The sequence below is a fragment of the Marmota monax genome, unplaced genomic scaffold (genome assembly GCF_021218885.2).
Source record: "Marmota monax isolate L192 unplaced genomic scaffold, Marmota_monax_Labrador192_F-V1.1 WCK01_AAM20220418_F8-fsc00026, whole genome shotgun sequence".
In the NCBI taxonomy this organism is placed as follows: Eukaryota; Metazoa; Chordata; class Mammalia; order Rodentia; family Sciuridae; genus Marmota; species Marmota monax.
This window is the reverse complement of record NW_026693108.1, coordinates 14,784,775-14,809,487: the sequence shown is the minus strand read 5'-3', so window position 1 is coordinate 14,809,487 and position 24,713 is coordinate 14,784,775. Positions and strand designations below refer to the sequence as shown.

At 39.5% G+C, this 24,713-nt stretch overlaps 2 protein-coding genes across 8 annotated transcripts in view; one reads left to right on the top strand and one right to left on the bottom strand.

Annotated features, from left to right (window-relative positions):
• The window catches only part of Cldn10 (claudin 10), a 101,347-nt gene extending 80,087 nt beyond the window's left edge, over nucleotides 1-21,260 (top strand). For all 3 annotated transcript variants that reach the window (XM_046454760.1, XM_046454759.1, XM_046454758.2), the window contains exons 2-5: nucleotides 5,434-5,595; nucleotides 5,683-5,764; nucleotides 18,412-18,519; nucleotides 19,948-21,260. In XM_046454760.1, the coding sequence (XP_046310716.1) occupies nucleotides 5,434-5,595; nucleotides 5,683-5,764; nucleotides 18,412-18,519; nucleotides 19,948-20,071 (476 nt within the window). In that variant the 3' untranslated portion in view covers nucleotides 20,072-21,260. The remainder of the gene's footprint in view (nucleotides 1-5,433; nucleotides 5,596-5,682; nucleotides 5,765-18,411; nucleotides 18,520-19,947) is intronic.
• A 950-nt stretch (nucleotides 21,261-22,210) lies between these two features.
• Nucleotides 22,211-24,713, bottom strand: part of Dzip1 (DAZ interacting zinc finger protein 1) — a 70,034-nt gene continuing 67,531 nt past the window's right edge. For all 5 annotated transcript variants that reach the window (XM_046454757.2, XM_058582784.1, XM_058582786.1 and 2 more), the window contains 2 exons: nucleotides 24,421-24,595; nucleotides 22,211-23,235 (listed from right to left, as the gene is read on the bottom strand). In XM_046454757.2, the coding sequence (XP_046310713.1) occupies nucleotides 23,156-23,235; nucleotides 24,421-24,595 (255 nt within the window). In that variant the 3' untranslated portion in view covers nucleotides 22,211-23,155. The remainder of the gene's footprint in view (nucleotides 23,236-24,420; nucleotides 24,596-24,713) is intronic.

Here is a 24,713-nt window from a genome sequence, read left to right as displayed (position 1 = left end):
TGCTTGCAGTTTTTATTTGCATAGCTGGGTAAATAAAAGAAGATTCGATTCCCCTGAGACAGTGCTTGCAATGAAAAGCAAATTGTTGCTCAACCCAGTATTTGATGGAACCTGGTATAAGAGAATACGTGTCTGGTTTTAGAAGGGTGGCACCGGGTCTGTCCTGTTGTGTAAAATAAGTAGCCAGAACACTGTTTATGCCCTAGCATTGCTGTTGAATTTCCTGTGCTTTGCAGAGCACACATCCAGGTAGATGAACAGGCGGGCTCTTGTTTCTGTGGTTTATGCAGGCAACCATAGGATTGACAGTTACTGTCCTAGGAGCATTCTTCTATTTGTAATTCTATTGTGGTCCAAGATAGCAGACCAAAGAGGTATGCTTCCTTGTATGGGACAGTTGGGGAACAATGGAGAGACAGAGAGAAGCAAAATGCATTGAAGATTATTAACTGCAGAATGGTAGAGTTTTCCCTTATATGTCTATGTGAGGAGCAGTGGTTCCCTGATTTGGGGCAGGTGGGGTGGTGAGGAGGAGGGAGGGCATAGTGCCTTATCATCAGGTCCTAGAGGTGGTTGGGAGTGGAGCAGATGAGTGATACTCATATGCCACCTGACCTGCAAATGACTTTCCTGTGTGCTCATGTGAGTACAAAATGACTTTAAAAGAGTAAATGATATGTTCTGCAGTGTTTTAAAATTTATAATATATCTTCCCAAGATGGAAATGACACTTTTTAACTGCTGCATAGTATTCATTAGTCTGGGTAAACTGATTTATTTAACCATTTGTCCATTGTGGACCTTGGACCCTTTCCAACTTTACTGAAATTCTTTATCTTCACCTCTTTGTGTGCATATGCATTTCTGTAGATTATCCCACTGAGCAGGGGTGTTGCCAAGCAGTAGGCCATGCATTTTGATATTCAGTTTATTCTGCCAAATCTCCTTCCACTAATGAGAGAGAAGAGCTGCTTCTCCACATTCTCACCATTGACTTTTTCCTCCAGTGTTATGAGTGACAGCTCTGATCGCCCTATCATTTTAATTAGTATTTCCCCAATTCCCAGTGATTTTGACCATCTTATCATGTATTGTTTTTCTCTTTCTCTCTGAATTACCTGCTCAGATCTTACACCTTGGTTTTGTTGTTTCTTCTTGATTGAGGTGATTTGTCACTCCTTGATTCCATATGCATGTTGCAACCTCAGACGATTGCTTGTCTTTTTTTTTTTCTTTTCTTTTCTTTTTTGCAGTTCTGGGGATTGAACCCAGGGTCTTGTGCATTCTAGGCAAGGGCTCTACCGCTGAGCCACATCCCCACTCCCATTGCTTATCTTTTTACTGTTTGATGTCCTAACTAACAGAACTTAGAAATTTTTAACAAGATCACATTTATCTCTTCCTTGACCCTGCCTTCTGTGGCTTAAGTGGGCATTTCCTACTGCAAAATGATAATTGTGCTTTTCTGTATCTCCCAGGAGGATTAAGTCACATTTTCACATGCAGGGGGTTGATTTCCCCCACCTGGAAGTAGGACTTTCCAGAGCAGGGGCCCTCTGCTTGTGAACTTGCTGCCTTGTACTCCCAGGACAGGCACATCTGTTGGATGCTGGTCCTGACATTGCCTTTGAAGTGGCAGGAGAAAGACACCAAATTTGGGCTACAGTGGCCACAGGACTGAGAAGCCCAGTCTGCTCCTTAAACCAGGCATGAACTTTTGGTGGAAAAGAGAACCTAAGAAGGAAGAGAGAAAGCTTGTGTCTCTCCCTCTTCCTGTGCCTCTTGGGCAGATGATGGGATCATTATCTGAATTTCCTATCTGAGGTCAAAGCTCTGATTTCCCACCCTCAGGAGGTATCATTACTGCTCCAGTTTTGCGTATAAGGAAAATGAGGCTTAGTGAAGCTAAATGTCTAGATTGAATGTTATGCCATGTTAAGCATCCAGTTCTCATTTCTACTTAGAATCGATCTTGGTATTATGGAAGGGATGACTGATGAATTTCTCGCTACTCATCAGACACTTTGCTCCTATTATTCATCCTTTGTAGTGAACACTGCTATCCCTATTTACAGATGAGAAAACAGAGAGATTAGTAGTATAATCAAAGACATTCCACAGGTAAATAGAAGCACCGGACCTGAAGTTCAAAGTTACTGTCTTCCGCCATTCATTCGTCTTTCAAAAGATTTGCAAAGCTACTAGTATAATAAGTATGTTTTTCCACTGGGCATCGTGGCACACACTTATAATCCCAGTGGTTCGGAGGCTGAGGCAGGAGGATTGTGAGTTCAAAGCCAGCCTCAGCAACTTAGCAAGGCACTTAGCAACTCAGTAAGACCCTGTCTCTAAATAAAATATAAAAAAGGGCTGAGGATGTGATTGAAAGGTTTAGTACCCCTGGGTTCAAGTCTTAGTACAAAAAAAACAAAAAGTTTTTTTTCCCCCTTGAATACTAACAAAGATGCTACTAGTGAATTGCCTCCACCAAGTGGATGTTTTCATTTCTGCTGGTTTGCAGTTGAAAATAAGGAAGATGTCATTTGGACAACATTTTACTTTTAAGGGACAGCTTAAAGATTTCCTCCAGCAGCAGAATTCACTAGTGTAAAGTTGCAATTTGAAAATTTCAAGGTTGAATGAGTTAGTGATTTCTGCTCATTGCTAATCCATTTTTCTTTCAAAGCACCACTTGAACCTCAGCTGAGAATAATTTCAGCCAGGTTGTTTGCCATTTATTTTGCTGGTGGGAATGTTTGCTCATTCTCCCAGAAGAACTAACTATAAATTATACTTCAGAAAACTCCTAAGTAAATATGTTCATGCTTCAGCACTTTAATGTGTTAATTAGCTATTAACGGTGTCAGTAAATTAGACCTGTCAAAAATAATGGCCTCCTTGTCCAGGTTTTTACTACCACTTCACTTGATGGTGTTACTTATAAGTTTTGCCTTCAGGAACTATTAAAAAGCTAGGTTGTAGAGGTCTGTGTGCCTTGCAAAAGATAAACTCTGAAAATTTGTTGGAAGATCCAAGTCATGGGCGTTTTAAGAATCTCAGGCTCACCAACAACCTGATTTCTTTTGCAGCTGATAGGTGCAGTTTATCCCCTGCTCTTGATTCCCCATTTCAGAAAATCTGGCTAACAGTTGTCCTTGTGAGGGGCCTTCTGTTGTCTATGCAGAACACAAGCAAGTTATTGCCACTGTGGTCATGCACAGAGAGGTGCCTTGGCTTGACAGCAGGGTTCCAGCTGGTGCAAAAGACGGGTTGGCCGTCCAGAATCTGCTTGGTCCATCTCTCCTCTCATGCTTGTGCCAAGAGACCAGAGCAGGTCTGAAATGGGAGAGCTCAGAATGACAGACTGCATAAAGTGAAAAGCCTACTTTTATTTTCCCTGTCATGTTAAGGGTTGACTGAGTTGGCCTGGGACTCTTAACCGCTGTTTACCATCTGGGAAAATGCATTCCTTGTTCTGAATGACCAGATTGTAAAACTTAACCCTTTGGTAAATTCCAGACCATCTGCCTTTTTAATAAAGCCTGTAACTAAAGTAAATGCAAATTATGGTATATGATAAAGTTTTCCAGGAATGTATACATATGTGTGTGTATATCTCTCTTTACACACACACACACACACACACACACACAGTGGTCTCCCCACCAATCCATGGTTTTGCTTTCCTCAGTTTCAGTTACCCAAGGCCAACCATGGTCCAAAAATATTAAATGGAAAATTCCAGAAATAATGAGTTTTAAAGAACTATTATAGTAAATTATTATAATTTTCTATTTTTAGTTATTATTAATCTCTTGTGTCTAATTTATAAACTAAACTCTGTCGTATATAGGAAAAAGCAGTATAGACAGGGTTCAGTAGTACCTCAGTCATCCACTGGGGGTTTTGGAACATACCCCACAGCAATAAGTGGAGGACTACTTTGTGTGTGTGTGTGTGTGTGTGTGTGTGTGTATACATGCATGTGTGCATAATCCCTCTATTTTTCCATTTGATGATTACATTTAGAGTTATCCCGAACAACTCAAAACCATAGATTAAGTGAATTTCTCAAAAATTATAAACTACACTATGCCAGTAGTTTTGTGTAAATGATGAGCCACTTTGGGTTATCCTGGCAGACTCTCTTTACTCCTGCTCAGGACTGGCAGGCCTCTTTTCTCTGCCTTCCTTCAGCCTGCTCACCAGGTCAAAGTTTAAAATAGAGCTAGCTGAATATTTGGCAGCAGAGACCCAGAGAGCCCTGAGCATGATTATTGCTATCAAAAGAATCCTCCATTATCCCGTTTTGCTAAAAATAAGTTTCTTTTGCTTTTTTTGATAGGCTCAGCATCAGTGAATATTTCTCCTGTATAGAAGTAGTTCACACTATAAAATAGAAGTCATTGTCATTGTAGCCTGCAATTGTGTTCCTGTTAAGTAGGTAGAGAAGCTCCTATTTGCTCTTCAAAGTGGATCCTAGGAATAGGATTCTAACTTTAATTTTTATTCTTTTCCAAAGAAACATGGGACTGTAGCCATCAGCACTTCCCTGAATTTATGATTATAATGATCTCAGTATTATTGTCAACTTTACCTGAATGCAAAGTTGTAAATGACTTGTTTTATCTTAAGAGCTTTTTCCAATTAGAAAGTTTAATTTCCAACATAAACCTGATACGTGTGCTCATTTGCTTAGCAAATATTTACTTACATTTAATACAAGCTAGTCTCGTTATTTCAGATTGAAATATGGCACCATTTAAGACTGAAATGAAAATGACTTGAGTGGTGAAAGTTTAAGTCATATTAATTTAAAATGTGTTAGAACCTGGACAAAAGCCATGCTGAAATTTGCCATCACCCTGGCTGTGCAAATAAAAATATGTGAAATAAGAAAACGAATGTGCAGGAGAGCTGATCCAGCAAACTAACAGAATACATTTTCAGGGTACTTTAAAGGCATCCATTTACATGTAAACAGTTCATTTAATAATTGTAAATTACTCTTCTCTCAAACAATGCTTTTTAAAGCCCAACTTTATGTGCCTTGATAAAAAATATGTCACTAGAATACTTCTTGATTTAGACTCCTCATGGTTTTTGAAGGTATTCTGGTTAGTCTCATTTATAAGCTTTCACTGATATTGGAAGGTTTGGCCCTTTGGAATGTCTTGCTACCTAATTATAAATTCTATAATTTTATCTGTCAAAACCATAAAAGTATCTATTTAAAAGGTTGACATGCAAAGGGGTTAGAGAGTTTTGATAGAGGTAGGCGACATCTCTTTCCTTGCTTGTCTTGCCTTGAGTTTTTTTTTTTTTCTTCCTTTGGACAACAGAACAATCATCCAGAATGACAATGTAAAATGAGGATTTTCCCCCGACAGCCACATGTTCAATATTAACGTGAATGACCTACTCTAATTGCAGGTTATATCCAGGCATGTAGAGGACTTATGATTGCTGCTGTCAGCCTGGGCTTTTTTGGTTCCATATTTGCACTCTTTGGAATGAAGTGTACCAAAGTCGGAGGCTCAGATAAAGCCAAAGCTAAAATTGCTTGTTTGGCTGGGATTGTATTCATCCTGTCAGGTAAAGAGTAACTTTCTTCCAAACAAGGTACTTCATGATGTTAATGAGATGACACTAACCACAGGGCTTCCCTCTGATGCGTTTTAGGGCTGTGCTCAATGACTGGCTGTTCCCTGTATGCAAACAAAATCACAACGGAATTCTTTGATCCTCACTATGTGGAGCAAAAGTAAGTGTTCTTGGTCTGTATATTTCTAGTTGCAGGAAGTTATATAAATTTAATGTCCTAAGTTAAGAGACCTGAATTTCCTATACGGCACTCGAAAATGCAACGTACTGGTAAATGGTATTTGATGACATGGTTCAATTTATGTGCCCCGTTGACAAAAGATGTATTTGACTACTTCATTACATAGTGGCTGTCTCTAAAGAGCTCAAGGTATAGAGTTGAGAATGATGGACTTTATCTACTGTACATCATCAGATTCAAGTCAGATGCAAGAGAGATGAGAGATGGGGAGGAAAGAGTGATGAGGTGTGAGAATGGGAAATCAAAAGCTTGCCTGGATTTTTGTTTATCCAAAATAGTATTTGCCAGGTGCTAGTCTCCAGGCCTGGTCAGTGTGCTCTGCCTGGACAAGCTCCACCACATCTACCTTTATGAGGAAACTGCATGATGCACAGTTTTTAAAAAAACTTGCTCCAGCAGCGTGGTACGGATGAGAGTGGCTGATCTCAGTTGCAGATGAGTGCTTTGGCATTAAGAGCTCGGTTTGTTTGTTGTTGTCCTTAAGCTTTGGGCTGTTGCTTTTTATGGTTTCTTTAGGTGTATTTCTTTGGATTGGGAAAACCCCAGACATACCAAATCAGAAATAATCTTAGATCAAATCTTTTGTCATACATGAGAGTATGCTCAGATCACCTGCCAAAAGCTGCATGCGTCTGTGTGTGTATTGCGATTAACCAGACTGGTAATTATCGTACAGCTTTCAGATCAAACGTTATAACATTTTTAAAAAGTAAATTATGGAAATAACTGACCAAGTGGACATTACTTTTTTCTAGTGGATTTAGAAATCTTCTAACTTTACTAATTTTGTTTTTAGTGTGATTAAGTTACAAATAGGAAATGCACAAATTGTGAAATACAATGAAAAAAATAGCTATCACATCAAGCCCCTACTATGTGCAAGCAGGGCATTGCAAATACTACTATGTTATTTTTATCACATCCTTATAACATAGGTCTTCTTGGGACTCCCTTTTTTGAACTTGAGGGAAGAGGTCAAGTAAGGTGATTAAGGGAACTTGAACTAAACTAGTAAACTGATTGAACCATGATTCAAACCAGACAGTCAAACTCTAAAATACTTGCTATAAAATGTGTGATTTACAACAATCTTCCACTTCATAATTTTTGGTGATAGTATGCCACACATAGTTTTAATCAGTGAGTCTCTTTTGCACATTAAGTTAGTTTTCATTTAGAAATTTTACTAAATGGGAACAAAAACACATGACACACTGAGATGATATCTGAAACTATACTAATGAAGATCAGAAATATTTTAATGATATTTAAATGAAGTATCCTTTAAATGATACATTTTCCTTCAGGGTTTGATACAAATGCACTACAAAATCATATTTCTCATGGTTTATTTTATCAAACACATTACCTAAGTTTTCTGGATTATCTTTTTGAGGTCACTGTTTTTGTTTTCTGATAATTATTAAGGATGTCTCTTTCTGCATCTTAAAAATCATATGAGCCAGGCATATGTAATCCCAGAGGCTGTAATCCCAGAGGCTCCAGAGGCAGAGGTAGGAGGATCGCGAGTTCAAAGCCAGCCTTAGCAAAAGCAAGGTGCTAAGCAACTCAGTGAGATCCTGTCTCTACATAAAATACAAAATATAGCTGGGTATGTGGCTCAGTGGCCAACTGTCTCTGAGTTCAAGTGCCCTAGTACCCCACCCCAAAAGTTCATATGACCCTCCTTAAAAGGTCTAGGCTAATCCGTGTATGCACAAAAACTGAAACCTGTCTTCGTGTATGTTTCCTGTGCTTTTGGTATGCTCAGTTGCTTACTGCAGTTTGGTGTCCTTGGAATTGCTTAGTCTCCTGTTTGATTTTGATTAAATACAGTTCAGTAATTATGTACCATGAGAGATTTTGCTGGTTTCCAAGTTCTTAGTGCTACATTGAACTATCCCATTGCCACAGTTAGCCCCTCAGCAAGCATTTGTCTTTCTCGGCTTATTCTCTCTGCATTTGTTCTCATCTGTAAAATAGAGATGATAGCATCATCCCTTTCATAGAGTTGCTGCAAGGGTCAAGTGTGTATGTGTACAGGTTTGTCACAGACCACATACCCTTTTTTAGCTCTAGTTGTATTAGCTATCCGTTAAGATTCTTAGTTTAATGAATTAAGGATTTTAGATTCTGTGCCATATACAGTTTGCCAACTTACTCCATATAATTAAAAGTACAAGAGCTAGACCTCAGGAGAATGGCACTGTAGTCCGGCACAATGGTGTGAGTCTGCGGTCCCAGCTACTCGGGAGGCTGAGGTGGGAGAAGTGCTTGAGCTTAGGACTTCTAGGCCAGCCCAGGCATCTCAAAAAACCAAACCAAAACAAAAACTGGCACTGCTTTCAAACTGTTGATATTTACAAAGAACCCTTCACATCAGTATCTTATGGAGAATACAGACTTTGTAAAGAGCCTGTGTACTGAGAATAGGTTGGGTCCTGGAAACTGTGACCTAAAGGCCTTCCATAATCTAAATTCTAGTTGGATCAAGGGATTATCAGGGTCTGAGATTTGTAAACATGATCAAATTCTAATTATCATGATAGTAGAAAAGCATACAAATGATAAATGACACCCACAGGAATTAAAAAATATTTATTTATTAAGCAGTTCTGGGGTTTGAACTCAGGGGGTGCTCTACCACTGAGCTCTACCCCCAGTTCTGTTTTTTTTTAATTCTGAGCCTGGGCCTTACTGAGTTGCTAAGGCTGGCCTTGAATTTGGGATCCTCTTGCCTTGGCCTCCCAAGCTGCTGGGATTATAGATATGACACTGTGTCCAGCTCAAAGACCTCATTTAAATAAACAGGCTTTTATAAAGAAAACTAACAAATTAATTGACATGTTGTCATCTGGCTTTCTTTTATTGTCACCTTTTCATAGAGGAAAGGATAATAGAAATTTAGAAGATCAACAAACTACAATTGGCTATTTGTTTCATAGGACTTGAAATATCTTTTTTAAAGCAAGATTTTGATTCAGTGCATTATAGGGGACAGCACTTCCTTAGGTGGCACTTGGTAGAATTTAAGAACCAGTGTGTCTGGTTGCATTTGTTCATGAACTTAAGAGAGGAATACATGGAGGCATTGAAACTCATGGCTGGGCCAACCCGGTGAGCTGGGGTTTGGAAGATGCAGCTGTAGGAATGTTCTTACTATTTTTTTGATGTCTTACTTGACCAGAATATGAATTAAGTAAGTTCCTTGGGGTCAGAAAACATTTCTTTCAATTCCATCTTCTCCCCCTGGCCCAGTGCCTAGAAGTGAGTTACTGGAGCCAGTCCTTTCTGTTATCTTAGCAGTCTGAGGAAGGCAAGCTCTGAGAGGAGGGAGCAGAGAGGCAGGTGCACTCTCCTCTTCCATTATCATCACACATTCATCTTAACAAAACCCAGCTGCCAACCAGTGCCATCTCCCCCTCCAGCCCAGGAAGGTGTGCCCAGCATGAGCCTGAGCGTCTGGGTCCTTGGGTGGCTCACTGAAAGATGCCATTCGCCACAGGTTCTAATCTGAATTACTTTCTGACACCCAAATCCTCTAATGTGCTGGAAGACAGTTCAGATCTCCCAGTGTGGTTGTCGTCTTGCTGCTGCCGTCGATTTTTTATATTCCTAAGACTTCTACAGTGTGTTGATTGGATCTTCTCTGCAGATTTCCAGGACACTCCTGTATGAAGCACACCTCGGTGGCCTAAGTTACAAAAAACACAATGAGCTAATCAACAAGTTTCTCACCGTGTGCAAGGAACTCAGTAGGAGCTTTGTTGATAAGAAAAACACGAGTGGCTTTTGGTGCAGAGTTGGAGTACAGATTTTGGCAGTGGCGCTATGTGCTGTGTGTTCAATGGCTGTTTATTCTAAAACCTCCCTTTCCCACTGTGGATCTGTGAAGATTTTTTTTTCCACGTAACATTTGACAGAATCGCAGTCTTGAAAGAGTCTCATGGGCCTGTGCTCTGCTGTGTGCCCATTCCTCCTGTTTTGTGTTGCTTCCTTTCTTTACATTATGGTCATGTTTTCTTGGATGGTTCCAGCATGGGCATCTGTAGAGTCTTGAAAACTATTTCTCTATTTCCCCTTTAGGCTGTTTCAAGCCAACTTCTTCCTTTTTATTAAAACAAAACCCACCAAATCTAAAAACAAAACAAAACCCTGCCCTCCTGCAGGCTGTGATGCGAGGTGCCCCCGCAGGGCTTGCATTCCAGGGTGATCACATTATTCCCATTTGCCACTCAGCTGTCCAGACCACTAACTCCTGCATATCTAGCTTTGTTTTCTTCAATAAACTGTTCCAAGCAAGAATTGATTGACGTAAAGAGACCGCTTTTCTAATCAAGCCAAGTTAGAGCACCTAACCAGTCGCGTACTTGAAGAAGCAACCTCATGATCTTAGATTTATTCTCTCTGTACATGAGATTCATCCCTAATATTTTGACCCAGGTGGTCTTGTGTTTAGTTCTTAACCTCTCTTCTCTGTGTTCTGTCTTTTCAAAACCACGGAACACGCTACATTCCTGGCATATTTGATTTCTATAGGATTTAAGCTTCACTTAGATAAAAATCTTTCACCATTGTGGTTGTTTAATAGATAATAGAAATGTATGACTTCCAGGTGGGGAGTGTGGCTCAGTGGTAGAGCACATGCTTAGCATGCACCAGGCCTGTGCTCAATTCCTAGCACCAAAAAAAGAAAAAAATAGATGCTGCCTACTTACACAGATATTCCTGGGTGAAGTTGAGAAGAATACCAATCACACCAGCCAACCTTGCCAAGATTATTTAACTTCTTCCTTCTATCTTCTTATTATTTATTACCTTATGAATGTTTGCTTAAGATTACAGTACTCATGAGGCTATTTGGAGAATGAGCTAATGTTGGTAAAGAGCTCTTGGGTTCTTAGATAGGAGATTCCGTATGAATGCCAAGTATTAAGGACAAGGCAGATGTAACTGTTAAATATTAAGAAGGTGTTATTTTGTCACTTTGTTCAGAAGTAGCATTGGCCATCTCCGATCACAAGAATTCCTCTGATGCATTTGGGATGCTAACAGGCCTTAAAGATTCTGCTTGGATACCAGGTGTCTGGTGACTATTTTGTTCTTACTGACCAGTGTGTGGAGCAACTATTCCTATCGGTTTGTTCTGCTCTCTGGCAGTTTAGCTCTTACCCGCTTCCCATGCCAGCTACCCTCCAGGAATCCTTCAGGACTGGCCTTCTGGGTGAGGTGCCGCTTCTGGGTGCTTCCTGACTCCTTGTGCTTTCATCATAATCCATCTGGGTATTACCACCTGCTTATTTATTGGCCTGACTCTCAAGCCAGACCAGGAGCATCTGGAAGTGCAGACCCTGTGCTGCTAACTTTGAATCTCTCCCAGCTAGTCCAGGCCACACGACATGTACAGCAAGGTGGCAAGTTGGTGGTGATGTGGGACCCTGTGTAGCATCTCTCCTGAACTGGGAGCAACATGCTTGTGGAGATATAGTTAAGGGAATAGGGAGGAGGTGCAGCATAGCACATTGTTTAAGAGTAATGACCCAGATCCAAGGTGCCTGGAGGTAAACCCATGCTCTGCCACTTATTAGCTGTGCAACACTGAACAAGTTACCTGTGCTTTCTGTGCTCTGTGCCCCACATCTGTAGAATAAGAGGTTGTGAGAATTAGATGAAATAGTAAATTTCAACTGATAGAATCATACCTAGTACATAGTAAACACTCCCAAAAAATTTAGCTCTTTTATGCAGAGTATATTGATACAGCAATACCTTATCATACACAGTTTACAAAGATTAACTATAGAGAACTGGATGTAATGTTGGAGACTTGGTCATCTGATGATAATTTCATGACACTTGGCTCTCAAGTAGAATGAAAGTTTGAAAGGGACCTGGCATAAAACCATTTTTTTAAAGTCCTTTGTAATTTTGTTTCTTAATTTCTGGTCACCAGTGTCATAGTATTGAGCTTGAGAGAATTAACAATTAGAAACCATCAACTAGGTATTCTTGAGACTCCTTATGTGACCCCTCTTGTCCTCTATGAGTCGTCCTCCAAATTTGGTTCTGTTCTAAAATGTTTTCTAGTAGGCTACTGAGTATTCTGAATACAATGTGAGATGCACTTTTGAATGACCTAATCCATATTTGCACAAGTCCATCTTCATATGTTTACTTAGGTACAAAGATGCACATGCCCACATCCTCATAGATTCTTGGCTAAGCTTAGCCATATGGCTCTATCCTGAAGAATCTCAGGACAGTATTTGCTGTTTTAGGATTTCTTATCCTAAAGTACACTCTCTCTGCCGACTTTAGAGTTTGCTTATAAACATGTTATCGTGCCTTCTGTGAGTATTATGACTCAGCAAATCATTTCTCACTTAAGATCAAGGCCAGGTTAACCCCCAGTTATCCTCAGTAATGGAGAAGATCAATGGCATTGATATCGCTAAGTAATATATTTGTTTTTGAACTGCACTATGTAAATTTGGGGACATAAAACGCTCCTTTTAAATTATAATTTACTTTAGCTAACATTATATTTAGTCATACTCTGGATGGTTTTTAAATTTCCACAAATAATTGGCAAGACTTAGAACTCCTGTGAAGATAACTCACTGATCATTTGAGGCACCTTGACAGAGGCAGGTGGCTCTGAAGAGGTCAAGAGTGAGGTTCTGGAGCCAAGTGTGATGTTGCACTCCTATTATCACAGCCATCTGGAGGCTGAGGCAGGAGGGTCACAAGTTCAAAGCCAGACCCTGTCTCAAAATAAAAAGGGCTGGGGATGTAGCTCAGTGGTCCAGCACCCCTGAGTTCAATCCCTACTACCACAAAAAAGGAGGAGAAAAAAAGAGTGAGGTTCTGGAGCCTGATCCTGGCCCTGGCTATTTTCTGATTGTGGGAAGGTGCAGTTGGTTCCTCTGAATAACAGAGATAGCCCCCTGCTTCTGAGCACCAACAGGATTCAAGAAAATGGCATATTGCAGAAATGTTAGTCAAAGGATACAAAATTTCAGTTAGATAGGAAGAATAAAAAAAAAGATTGGTTTTGCATCTATTTATAAATTCATTTCATCATTCTTTATTACCTAAATATGTTCTTCTGGGGCTGGGGTTGTGGCTCAGTGGTAGAGTGTTTGCCTTGCATGTGTGAGGCACTGGGTTCAATCCTTAGCACATTAAAAATAAATAAATAAACAAATAAAAATAAAGGCATGCTATCCATTTACAGCTTCTCTCTCTCTCTCTCTCTCTCTCTATATATATATATATATATATATATTTATTTATACATACATACACACACACACATATGTTCTTTTGAATTTACCCTTGAACAATTTTCAAATAAAATCTTTGTGACATGCTTATCTTACGAAAACCAAAACCAAAAAAACAGAGCCAGGCACACTGGCAGATACCTGTAATACCAGCAGTTCAAGATGATTGAGGAAGATTACAAGTTTAAGGCCAGCTTGGATAGTTTAGCAAAACTGTCTCAAAATGTGGGGAAAAAAAAAAGAACAAAGCATTCATCACATGGTAAGTGATCAATAATATATATTAATATATAGTTTATAGAATTCTAAACTACCCTAATAATAAATCATAACACACAGATAGTGCATTATTTAATCTATTAATGTAGCCACAGAAGAGCAATTTAGAATTAGCTCCCAACATTTAAAAAACTGTATATTTTAGTTTCTTAAATTTGGTATTCTCCACAAAACTTCTACATGGAAATACACACTTAAAATTTAAATTTTCCCATTCTACTTTTGTCACTATTTGGGAGGCCCCTGCCACTATTTTGTAAATCTTGTGGGATGCCTTAGGTAGGAAGTCCTATGACACCTGCCAGGGAGTGTGAGGAGAAGCTTAGCAGAGGAGAAGAGAGGTTGTGGTTTACACAGAGTCTGTCTTGGGCAACCTCGGAGAGACTCAGGATGGGCAGGTTCCAAACAGCCCTTTTCTAGAGGAACTTGGACCCCAAAAGATGTGGAGTATTTTGGGGAAATGTGTGTTTGTAGACAATTACTAGAGAATTCTTATTTGTATAAAATCCATTCTTGCAGTTACATAGGCCATGGATTCTATAAGCCTTTGCACTGGAGGGGAAGTTTCCATCGGGCAGGGGTCTCTACAAGGCTGGCTTATCAATGGAGGTCAACGTCAAAATGTTTACACTGACACCTCATGAGTGTTCCTTCTAGATTTTAGACATTTATTTGTTCTCAGGTAACTAGAAATTTATTTTGGCTGTTATCACTCTTGATTAAAGTGAGGAGGACAATGTGCTTGAAAAGGACCTGGCTCCTAGCTGTGTGACCTTCATTAAAGTCACCATCACTTCTCTGGGGATCCTAAAAGGATGGGGCACTTTCACTTGGTACAACAGTTTTTGCTTTCATTTTGGAGGGTCTGCTCTGCCCTTTTTCAGCTCCAGCTGCCCTGATTTTAATTACTACCCTCACTTCTTTGTGCTGGGTGGAAAGACAACCTGAGGGCATTCAGAAAAAATTCCACACCCTGAGCTCTGCAGCCAGTGAGAACTTAATGAGCCAGGGAGAGAGAAAACTCTCCCCACTCTAAAAGGAAAACTAAAAATAGGTTGCATTGATTTTTTTTTTAATTAATCAAATCTTTTACTTATCAAGGAAGTAAAGTAACTTAAAAGGAAGGCAGCAGCACTGAAGAGCATGGGATTTGATATCACAAGCTAGAAGTTTAAATCCTGGTCTTACCATTTACTTGGCTGAAACAAGTGATTTAACTTCCCTGAGCTTCAATTTCCACATTTGTAAAATGTGGGAAATAGAAATCCCTGTTTCTCAGGATTTTTATGAAAATTACATATTAAATATGAGAATATATTAAATATGGCAAATATATTACATACAACAAAAATATATTAAATATGGCAAAATGGTGATTAAATATGGTAATATATGCAAAACAGCATACACACAAAAATCCCAGCACAGAGAGCTGATGATAATATAGATGTGGCTACCATGGATGTACTTACATGACATCTGTGCACATTTGGGAGAACCATGGTGATGATCTTTGCACAGCCATTTCTGTCCTACCATTCAGCTTATCACACTTTAATTATTTGCTTAATGTCTGGCCCACCAGATTGTGAGATTTGTGAGAACAAGGCTGTATCCCTTGTCCACCCTGAACACATGATTAGCACAGTACCTGGCCTGTCATTTCTGTGGGGCTGACTAGGGAAGCCACACCAGCTCCCTGTGAATGGCAAATCCCTCAAAACGGGTTTGGGTGGAAGGAAGGCAAAAATAGGAGATGAAAATCAGAAGTGGTTATCAACTGATTTTGGTTCTTGCTCCCTTTCCTTAGGCGCGCTGGGAGGTTCACAAGGCTAGGCCATGAGCTGCAGGATGAAAGGTGTCAAATCTAGCCCACTGAGCATGCTCCAGCCCAAGCCCTCTTAACAGGAGTGTCACAAGCAGCAGCCCAGACTCTCACTCAGCGGGTGGAGGAGAGTGACATCAACCAATAGTAAAGAGCACATTTTAATGCCTTAGATCTTTGTGGTTTACTTTTTTGGGGGAATTCTGAGTGGTTAATTTGAGTTTTAATTTCTGATAGTAAATTTGTTCCCCATTACTGGTTTACTAAAGACACATTCACTGGCACAAATATATTAAAGTCAAGTTCTATGGATGGAGAGGCTCCAGAATCAATGTTTTCATCTAAAAACTAAGTTCTCTCCTTACCCTGATGATCATGGTTCTGTCTAGTGTCTAGTAGATTTGTCACCTTGCAGAATAAGGAAGAAACTGTGGTGATTATAACAAAGAGGCCCCACTGGGAGTGGGAAAGCTGGCCTGGGGCCAAGAGGAACTGTCAACCAAAGACCTGCAACAGATAATCCACAATTTGGATGATCTTCCCCAGGTGTTGAAATCAGCTTCTTATCGTTACCCAAAGTGAAGAAAGACTTCCTGGCAGAGGCGGAGGAGGGAAGGAGACGTGCCTTGGGAGCACAAGGGAGTGGATGTTCCATTGTTCTCTCCCCTAGTCCTGCCTTTAGGGAATGCAAGTCAGTGTTTGCCACATGACACACCTGAGAGGTGTGAATTGACCTGTCTTTGAACAGGATGAAGAAAGCATCCCTGAAAGAACCAGTCACAAAAGCTTTCACATCTGAATTGTTAAAAACCATAGGGACTCCAAAATCAGCTCTGAATAGGTCTACTTAGTGTTTGACTGAAGAGGAAATCAAATGGAAATAATATTTTCCTTGAAACAGAGCCTGTATGAAAAACAAAATATATAAAAAAGGAATAAGGAAACAGTTATGCATCAAACTTGTGATTCCCAAATTCCTTCAGAAAGCTTCAAGATGGCTTGAATTAAAAAACACAGTCCTGTGATTCCTAACAACACTGTGTTCATATCTGCAGTGCACCTTTCAATGAATTCATAGTGCTGAGCTGTGGCTTATGATTTCTGTCCCCTCAGTCCTCATCTGACCACCTTGAATAACTAGACTCATTCCTAGTCACCCTTGGTACCTATTTTAATAAAGCTCAGTATTTTAGGAAAACTTCAAGACTTTTCTCAGGGTATATTACACTAACAGTGATGCTAAGTCATAGTTTGAGAAGATAGCCTAGGCTCCCTGGAGTAAAATAGACAGCAAGATAATACTGTGAAGTAGCCGCCCTACAGTGATGTCCACCACGTAGGACTTTTCTACCATCCTTGTTCTTATAGCTGTGCAGTCAGATGACGAGGCTGGGCAGATCTGAAGTCGGCTCGCTTCAGATCTTGTTAAATGCATCTCAGGTTGTGGCCTGACTCTGCGTCTTACATGAGTCATCTCATTAAAACACCACAAAAGCAGGGCTGAGTGTGTAAACCAGGGCATCCTTTTTAAATGTATAACATGATAGTTAATGAGAGTGTTTTTTCTAAAACTCCCAATTTTACACTTCTGATCTGGCCTACTCTTTTCTTCTCTAGCTGCATATTCCAGTCCTTAGTCTTCTTTTGGGTGTGTGTGTGTGCCTGCTTGCACAGACCGTTCACTTACACTAATCTGCTATCTCTGCTGTTGCCACCAGTGGGGAATCCTTGAAGTTTCTGAGCTCCAAGGGAATAATCAGAGCTCCTGAGCCAGATGAGGCTGTAACAACTAGATGTGCTGTCCCAGCTGTCACCTGGCTTCCCAAGAAAGGCAACGTAAGCGTGACAAAGAAGGGACCACAGGACCACATTTGTGGTGCATATACCCCTTCCTGAGTGAAAACCCACTTGTGCACCACAAAGCCCTGACCCTTTCCTGTTCTCCTGGCCAGTGGTCAGGTATACACCAACTCTGCTGTCCCCAGACCACACCAAAAACCCTGTCCATCTTGGACAGGAGATGGGTGACATACAAGTACGAAGGGGCAGCAGGCTCAGGACAGCCACAGGTAGCACAGTGTGGCCTCAATTCTGAAGCCCTGCCCTGGCCTGCATCTGACCCGGGAGGGGCAGACCTTGGGCCCCAAGGAACCCCTCACCTCATCTCCACTGAGGATTCTGTGTGATCAAAACAGATTCCCACTCCTGCTTTCTTTTATACTGAAAAGCCTGATTAGGTTTGGTTTTGCCTTGCATTGGAGGTCTGTGGCCCCCAAATAAGAGATGCTCTTAGTAAGAAAACAAACAAACCAAAACCAAACAACACAAAAAGATCAGCGACCTATTCTATAGGAAAAGGACAGGCGAACAGGAGAAAACACTCGGCCCCTGAGGCTTTGGTGTGCTCTTCTCAGTCTTTGTTTCTTTGGGTGACTGTGCCTTCCCTGAAAGCATTTCCTCTAGCCCTCTAGCCTACTCTACAAGCCGCTTTTAAATTTTGTTTTCAGTAAGCATTATTTGCATCTTTGCACAGTGACTTCCTCAAGGGAGGGTCTCTCAAGCTATCTTAACATCAGTTCAGGTCATTTGCAGAGTACTGTGACTCACCATCTAGGAGATGCTTGGTTGTACCTTATCACTCACAGCTGTTGGGTGCCCGTGTCCTTACCAGACTCCGGTGATAACTAAAACCATGCTATTTTTATCCTGACCCTTTATGGACACCTTGCACCATGATTTTTTTGTAAATAGCAAACGCTTGATAAAAATTTACTAAATTGACCTGAAATGACAGCAAACATGGCCTTCCCTTTTCTAACCACAATATGCCTACATAATTTGCCCTGTGGAGCAGAATAAACGGATGGAGAGTTTGGTGAGATGAAGACAAGAACTCAGAAGAAAGGTGCTGGATGAGTCAGGAGACCCAGGCTTTGACCTCCCCACCCTGGACACCCTCACTTCCTTTCAGGATGTTGGGGAGGTACAAAAAAGTCATTGCTATAAAAACATTTGAGTTTAAAGCACTCTACAGACACAAAAGTGTTACTGTTTCCTCTACAGGTTCCAACAGCAGGAAAGTACAAGGAACATTTAGTGAATGTTGGCTAGCAGTGTTAAGTACTGTTTACCCCCAAATAAGTATGCTGTAATCCTTGTGTAATGCTTTCTCACAGGTATGAATTAGGAGCTGCTCTATTTATTGGATGGGCAGGAGCCTCACTCTGCATAATTGGTGGTATCATATTTTGCTTTTCAATATCTGACAACAGCAAAACACCCAGGTATGAAAAAGAGACAACCTGTTAAAAAATACTATACTATTCTAACTCATTACATGTGAGACAAATTGCATATAGTTCATGTGATTCTCAGAAACTTCGAAGACCCAGAGTTAGAAAAGGTAAAAATATAGTTAGTTTCTGTTTTAAAAAAGAGCTCATCAGGGGCTGGGGTTGTGGCTCAGCGGTAGAGCTCTCGCCCAGCACATGCAAGGCCCTGGATTTGATCCTCAGCACCGTATAAAAATAAATGAATAAAAACAAAGGTATTGTGTCCATCTACAACTAAAAAAAAAAAAAAAAAAAAAAACAAAACTCATCAGGGCTGGGGTTGTGGCTTAGTGGCAGAGCGCTTGCCTCACACATGTGAGGCACTGGGTTCAATTCTCAGCACTACATAAATATAAATAAAATATAAAGATATTGTGTCCATATATAACTAAAAATAAAATCAAAACAAAGAGCTCATCATTGTTATATTCCAATGCTATCTCGGGAATAAGATCCTAAATACAAGGGCATGATCTTCATATCAGTCTCCTCAAAAGTTTTTATATAGGCAGGAATTGTTGAAGAAGGTCACTATGAAGTCTCCCAGGTTCCAGACAAGTTTTTAAAAAAAAATAACCGGTATTTATCCTGAAGAATTAAAGTGCTCATATTACAGTGATACATGCATAACCCTGTGTACAGCAGCACAATTCATAATAGCCAAACTATGACACCAGCCTAGGTGTCCATCAGTGAGTGAATGAATAAATAAAATATGGCTTATATACACAATGGAGTTTTATTCAGCCATAAAGAAAAATGAAATTATATCATTTGCAGGAAAATGGATGAAACTTGAGACCATCATGTTAAGTGAAATAAGTCAAACTCAGAAGGGATCGGGGAGTGGGAGTGGGGGGGTGGGGAGTGCTGTGGAGAGATATTGACCAAATTATATTCTTACACCGTGTACATGTACAAATATGTAACAACAGAGCTCATGATTATGTACAACTATAGTGCACCAATAAAAATTACGGGAAAAATTAAACTACTAAGATGGATTTAAAATATATAAATAAAATAAATGTAAATAAAACATATAAATAAAATAAAAACTTGATTTTCCTAAAAATATTTAATCTAATAGGGAATGGGAAATAGACTAAAAACTAATTAAAAAAAAAAACAACAATATCCAAACAGATGAATAAGTCATGAGCTTCTTTTGCAGAGATTCTTTGTCTTGCACGCTACTTAGAAACCACAGTGAACTAAAAAAAAAAAAAAAGTAACTACAGTAAACTATTCCAAGGCCAGAGGAGGGAAGAAGGCTAACAAGAAAGAGGAAGCCTTAAACTTAATGGAAACAGTTTCATCCGATTTTTGTTTGCCCTACGTGTAAGAACACACTCTACCGACCTGTGTTTTGCCTTTCAGAATGGGATATACATACAACGGGGCCACATCTGTCATGTCTTCTCGGACAAAGTATCACGGAGGAGAAGGAGATTTTAAAACCACAAACCCTTCAAAACAGTTTGATAAAAATGCTTACGTCTGAAAGAGCCCTGCTGGCAAGCTGTACCTTGAGTTTGTTATAAAGTGGACTGTTCACAAAATGATCCTGAATTTGAAGAATTTGTTGATTGTGTGGATGTAAATGTTCTTGCATAGTTATATACTAATCATTTCTGTTGTGGCTTTCTAAAAAAAATAAAAAGGTTATTTACAGGATTTGTACATTTTATACCTTTAGAAAACATGAAAAGCATTTAATACCAAAGATGCAAGTAGTATTTGTCATATAGCTTTTTCAGGCATTCAATAAGGTCTGACCCCATTCCTTATTTCACTCATATAACTAAACAGAAGGCATTCAAAGAATGGTTTCTTGTAAACAGTATGGGGACAATCTAAGGCAGCTCCTTAAAAGGAATCCAAGTTATATAGGCATGTTATGGGTTGCTGCATAGAGTCAACTTCTACTTTCTGACACCCATCTGTCACTACTGTCATTCATTATGATGGCTTAAGGAAGGGTTAATGAGGCCAGGGTGCCACTGCCCTTTATGTGGCACATCCATAGTAAGCAACTACTTAGGCTTCTCTGACCCAGAAAGCAGGGCATCAGCATGAGCTGAGCTAGTGACACTGTTTGTGGTTGACTCTGGAGCCAGTAAGGAAGTCCCAGGTCCCCAGTGGTACCTGTCTCACTTAGAACTGGTGGGCTGAGCTCCCCTGTGTCTCCAGGTGCTGTTTATGGAACAAGCAGGGTAATTGAGAGTCTCACCATTTTTTGTGACATGTAAGGTGATCCAGTGATTTCTGAACAGACTTATTCCTAGGTCCAGCCCTATCCAGAACATGCCCATGATGCCCTGGTTATCACAATCAACTCACAACTCACACATCCTAAATCAGTCACCCTTACAGCCACCCCTGAGACATGTATTTCCATTATCCTGCATTTACAGGAAAGGGAATTAAAGCAGAGTTTAACTTGCCATGATAGTGACAGAACCAGGGCTTTGAACTAGGATATTCTAGGGTAAAATATACAGTTTCAAGCTGTGGATAAGAACTGATACCTTATTATATTTCTGAGAAACTGTACAATATGAATCCCAACAGTAGTTGAATGAACATATTTTCCTGACATATGAAAGTCTTGAAAATCAAGTGTTTGGAAGTGCTCAATGGAAAGAAAAGCAAGTGACAGTTTGTTAATAAAAATAAAAAATTCCATACCATGTGAGTACTTAATTATTTTTTTCCAGAGATACTGATTAACTGAAAGACATAAAGGCAATAAATTAGATGTTTCAGGCCAGTGTTCGGACAGGGCTGTGTGGGTGTGCACTTAAAACACATGTTTTTTAATGGAAATTTGAGCTGGTAAAGATAATGTTTAGATAGTACTGAAGAATTTAGGGAGGGCAGGGGACAGAGAAGTCCTCTTAGTAACCAGAAGTGCATTAGCTGGGCACCAGCGAATGACACTACAAGGTAACAGTTCAAGGAAAAAGGAACAGGCGAAATTTGGTAAAAGAAAATGATACAACTAAACAGATGAGTTAAAGGATTGGCTTTTATGACACAAACACATGGTAAATGTTTGGTTTACTTGGGAAAAGTCTGTTTCACTGCTCTGGCAGACAATTTGGAGCAGAGGATTGGTTTAAAGGGGCTCTTGTCATATGGTCTTTGACAGGTACCTGCTTCTCACATCTTTAGGATGAGGACAATGACAATGGTCTCATCTCTAGAGTTCTTTTAAAGAACATTCTGATGCATGTTAAAACCAAAACCCAGTATCTCAATAAATACCTGCTGAAGCAATGACTGGGTGACCAGGGGACCCAGGGACTAGCTCAGGCACAATATTTTTGCAAGCTGCTTATTTCTGTTCTACCTCATGAAAATATGATTCCTATTTCATGACAGCTTTTAGAAACATCCATGAAAAGTGAGTATATTTGCATAAAATGCTCCCTATAGGAAGTTGCAGGAATTTGTTACAGGTTTGAAATGGGTACAAGTTTTTTACTTTCCCTGGGGAAGGAAGAAACATTTTTCAAAGGTTAGGATGTTATGTGGCATAGCTATCAGGGCAAGCTTCTCCCTTAGTAAGTCCCTCTCAGAAGATAAATTTAAATCTGGAATCATTTTTAAGAATCAATCGCAGTCACCACAGTCACAATGGTGTGCAAAGGGCTTTACTGGAAAGATTGACAAAAAGATCCAAAACCCAACAAACGATTCAGTTAAAATGTTACTTTTGGAGGGTAAACAAAGTACAGACAGTACCATGAGCATAAAAAAATGCAAAAAAGTCTGAACTTTGACAATGTCATTGTTCAAGAATATAACAATCAGTTTTGAGGTATTTTATAATATGGGTTGGCTATTAAAAAAAAAGACTAAAAAGGCAAACAAAAAAACTACATACAACTATGATTCAGCTATGGCAAAATCTTTCCATATTCTGATAAATTAACTGGTGTTTAAAATAGCTACATTTCATTTGTAAAATATCCAAGATAAAGATTATCTGCAGAAAATAACTGGTAGCAACATGCTTACAGTGGCTCAAGGCCTAATATGATCCAAGTAATTTAGGAAAATGTATTTAACATGGGCCTGGCTATATTTTTCTAAACTTCTATATGAAAAATAACCCATCTAACTCAATATTTTGTAGATTCTACTAATTAAATTTTAAAGATACTAAGAGAAGTTTATAATATAAACACTTTCAATGTGACAATAAACCTAAAATATATTAAAACGCAGTAATAATTCAAACCAAAACCCGTGAGAAGCTGAAAAATTTTCTCTTAAAAATTAGTTGAAAAAAATACACTTAACACTAGAGTACCATTCTAAAGAAAACACTTTATGACTTCAGTGACATATTATTCTTAAGAAGTCAAACACCTTTATATGCTTCCAAATACTGTGGACAATTTGTTTCTCAATACTGTACCAAGTGCCATTAAAGAGAACCTCATCCTCTGAACTGGCTTCCTAGTTATCGTGGGAAACGCTGAAAGGCAGGAGCTTGAGAATCATGTAGCCATTGCTGAACTCCTGTTGGCTTCTGTAGTTAAGTATCTGCAGGGTCACTCCAGTCAGTCACAGTTACTCAGCTGCTTTTTAATGTGCTCCAGTCAGCCATAGTTATGAAGCTGCTTTTCAGTGTGCTCAATTCGTTTTCCTGACGAACTGTGGGAAGAGAAAAGGAGGTGCCCGCAGTTAAACAGGCACACTGGTAAGCCTGAGAAAGTCCGTAATTTCACACTGTCATTTATCACCCAGTGTCTGAATCTGATCAGGAACCCCTGCCCCTGGCTTCCATGAGCTATGCAGAGGCTCCTACAAAATCCAGCCACACAAAGGAACTGAACAGACACTTCACAGAAAAAGAAATATGACTGGTCAACAAATACAGGAAAAAAATGTTCAACATCTCTAGCAATTAAAGAAATGCAAATTAAAACTAAACTGAGATTTTTATCTCACTCCAGTCAGATGGCAATTATCAATAACACAAATAATGGTAAATGTTGGTGAGATGTGGGGAAAAGGTACACTCATGCATTGCTGGTGGGACTGCAAAACAGTGCGACCAATCTGGAAAGCAGTATGGAGATTCCTCAGAAAACCTGGAATGGAATCACCATTTCACCCAGTTTTCCCAAAGGATTTAAAATCAGCATATTGTAGTGATTTGTCCCATCAATACTTTAAGCAGTTAAATCTATAATAGCTAAGCTTTAAGTACAAAAGTGGAATCTATGGTACCAATTAAAAATTATATGCCAGGGTACAAAAATAGTGAGGGGGACACGAGAGGTATAATGGACGGCAAAAATGAGCCAGATCCTCTACTGTCTAAAAAAATATAAATCACCATTTTCTAATTAAAAAAAAACTTAATCTACTGAGAGTTAAGTTACTGAACTTATCCAGGCTCTAGCCCAGGTGGCCAGGAAACATTTCTAACTATTTCATTTGTAATTCATCCCACTGACTATAACACTACAGGAAAAACCTTCTTGAAAGAAAATTTAAAAAATATTTAATAGGAAACAGGAGTATAGGAAGACTGCCAGAAAAATGGTCTCATTCAAGAGTATGATCAGAAAATTTAATTCTATCTTCATGAAGAGAATATTTGTATAGACGTTTACAATCTAAAAATTTTTTAAAGTAAAATACGAAATAAAAATGATTACTAAGTATATACAAATCAATAAGTTATACATAGTCCTTATTCAAATGACATAAAGCATCAAGGTCTTGGTTATGCTAACAGTGTTTTTGTCTGATGACATATCAGCATAACTGAAATAGATACTTATAAAGATGAAGCTGTCAGAAAAAGGACTGAGGAAGAAAGCAGCAAACCTTCTGTTTTGGATCCCCTAGGTTTAGAAGCAACCCAGGCACTTGGCACTTGAGTAGAACTCGATTCATTCTTCAATGGTGGAGGTTCCTTCCATTCTTTCACAGTTTTCTTCCCCAAGGAATTTTCTTCTTCTAAGGATGATATGTCCCAGTCATCGTCGTCCACATCTGCGCACTAAAATATGTGGAGATAATTCATGTTTCTTCAAGAAACAGCTGGTGCCCCTCAATCATTTAGCAACTTAGATTGAGCAGCTGACACTGAATAAGAGAGGTCAGGAATGACAGGTTCC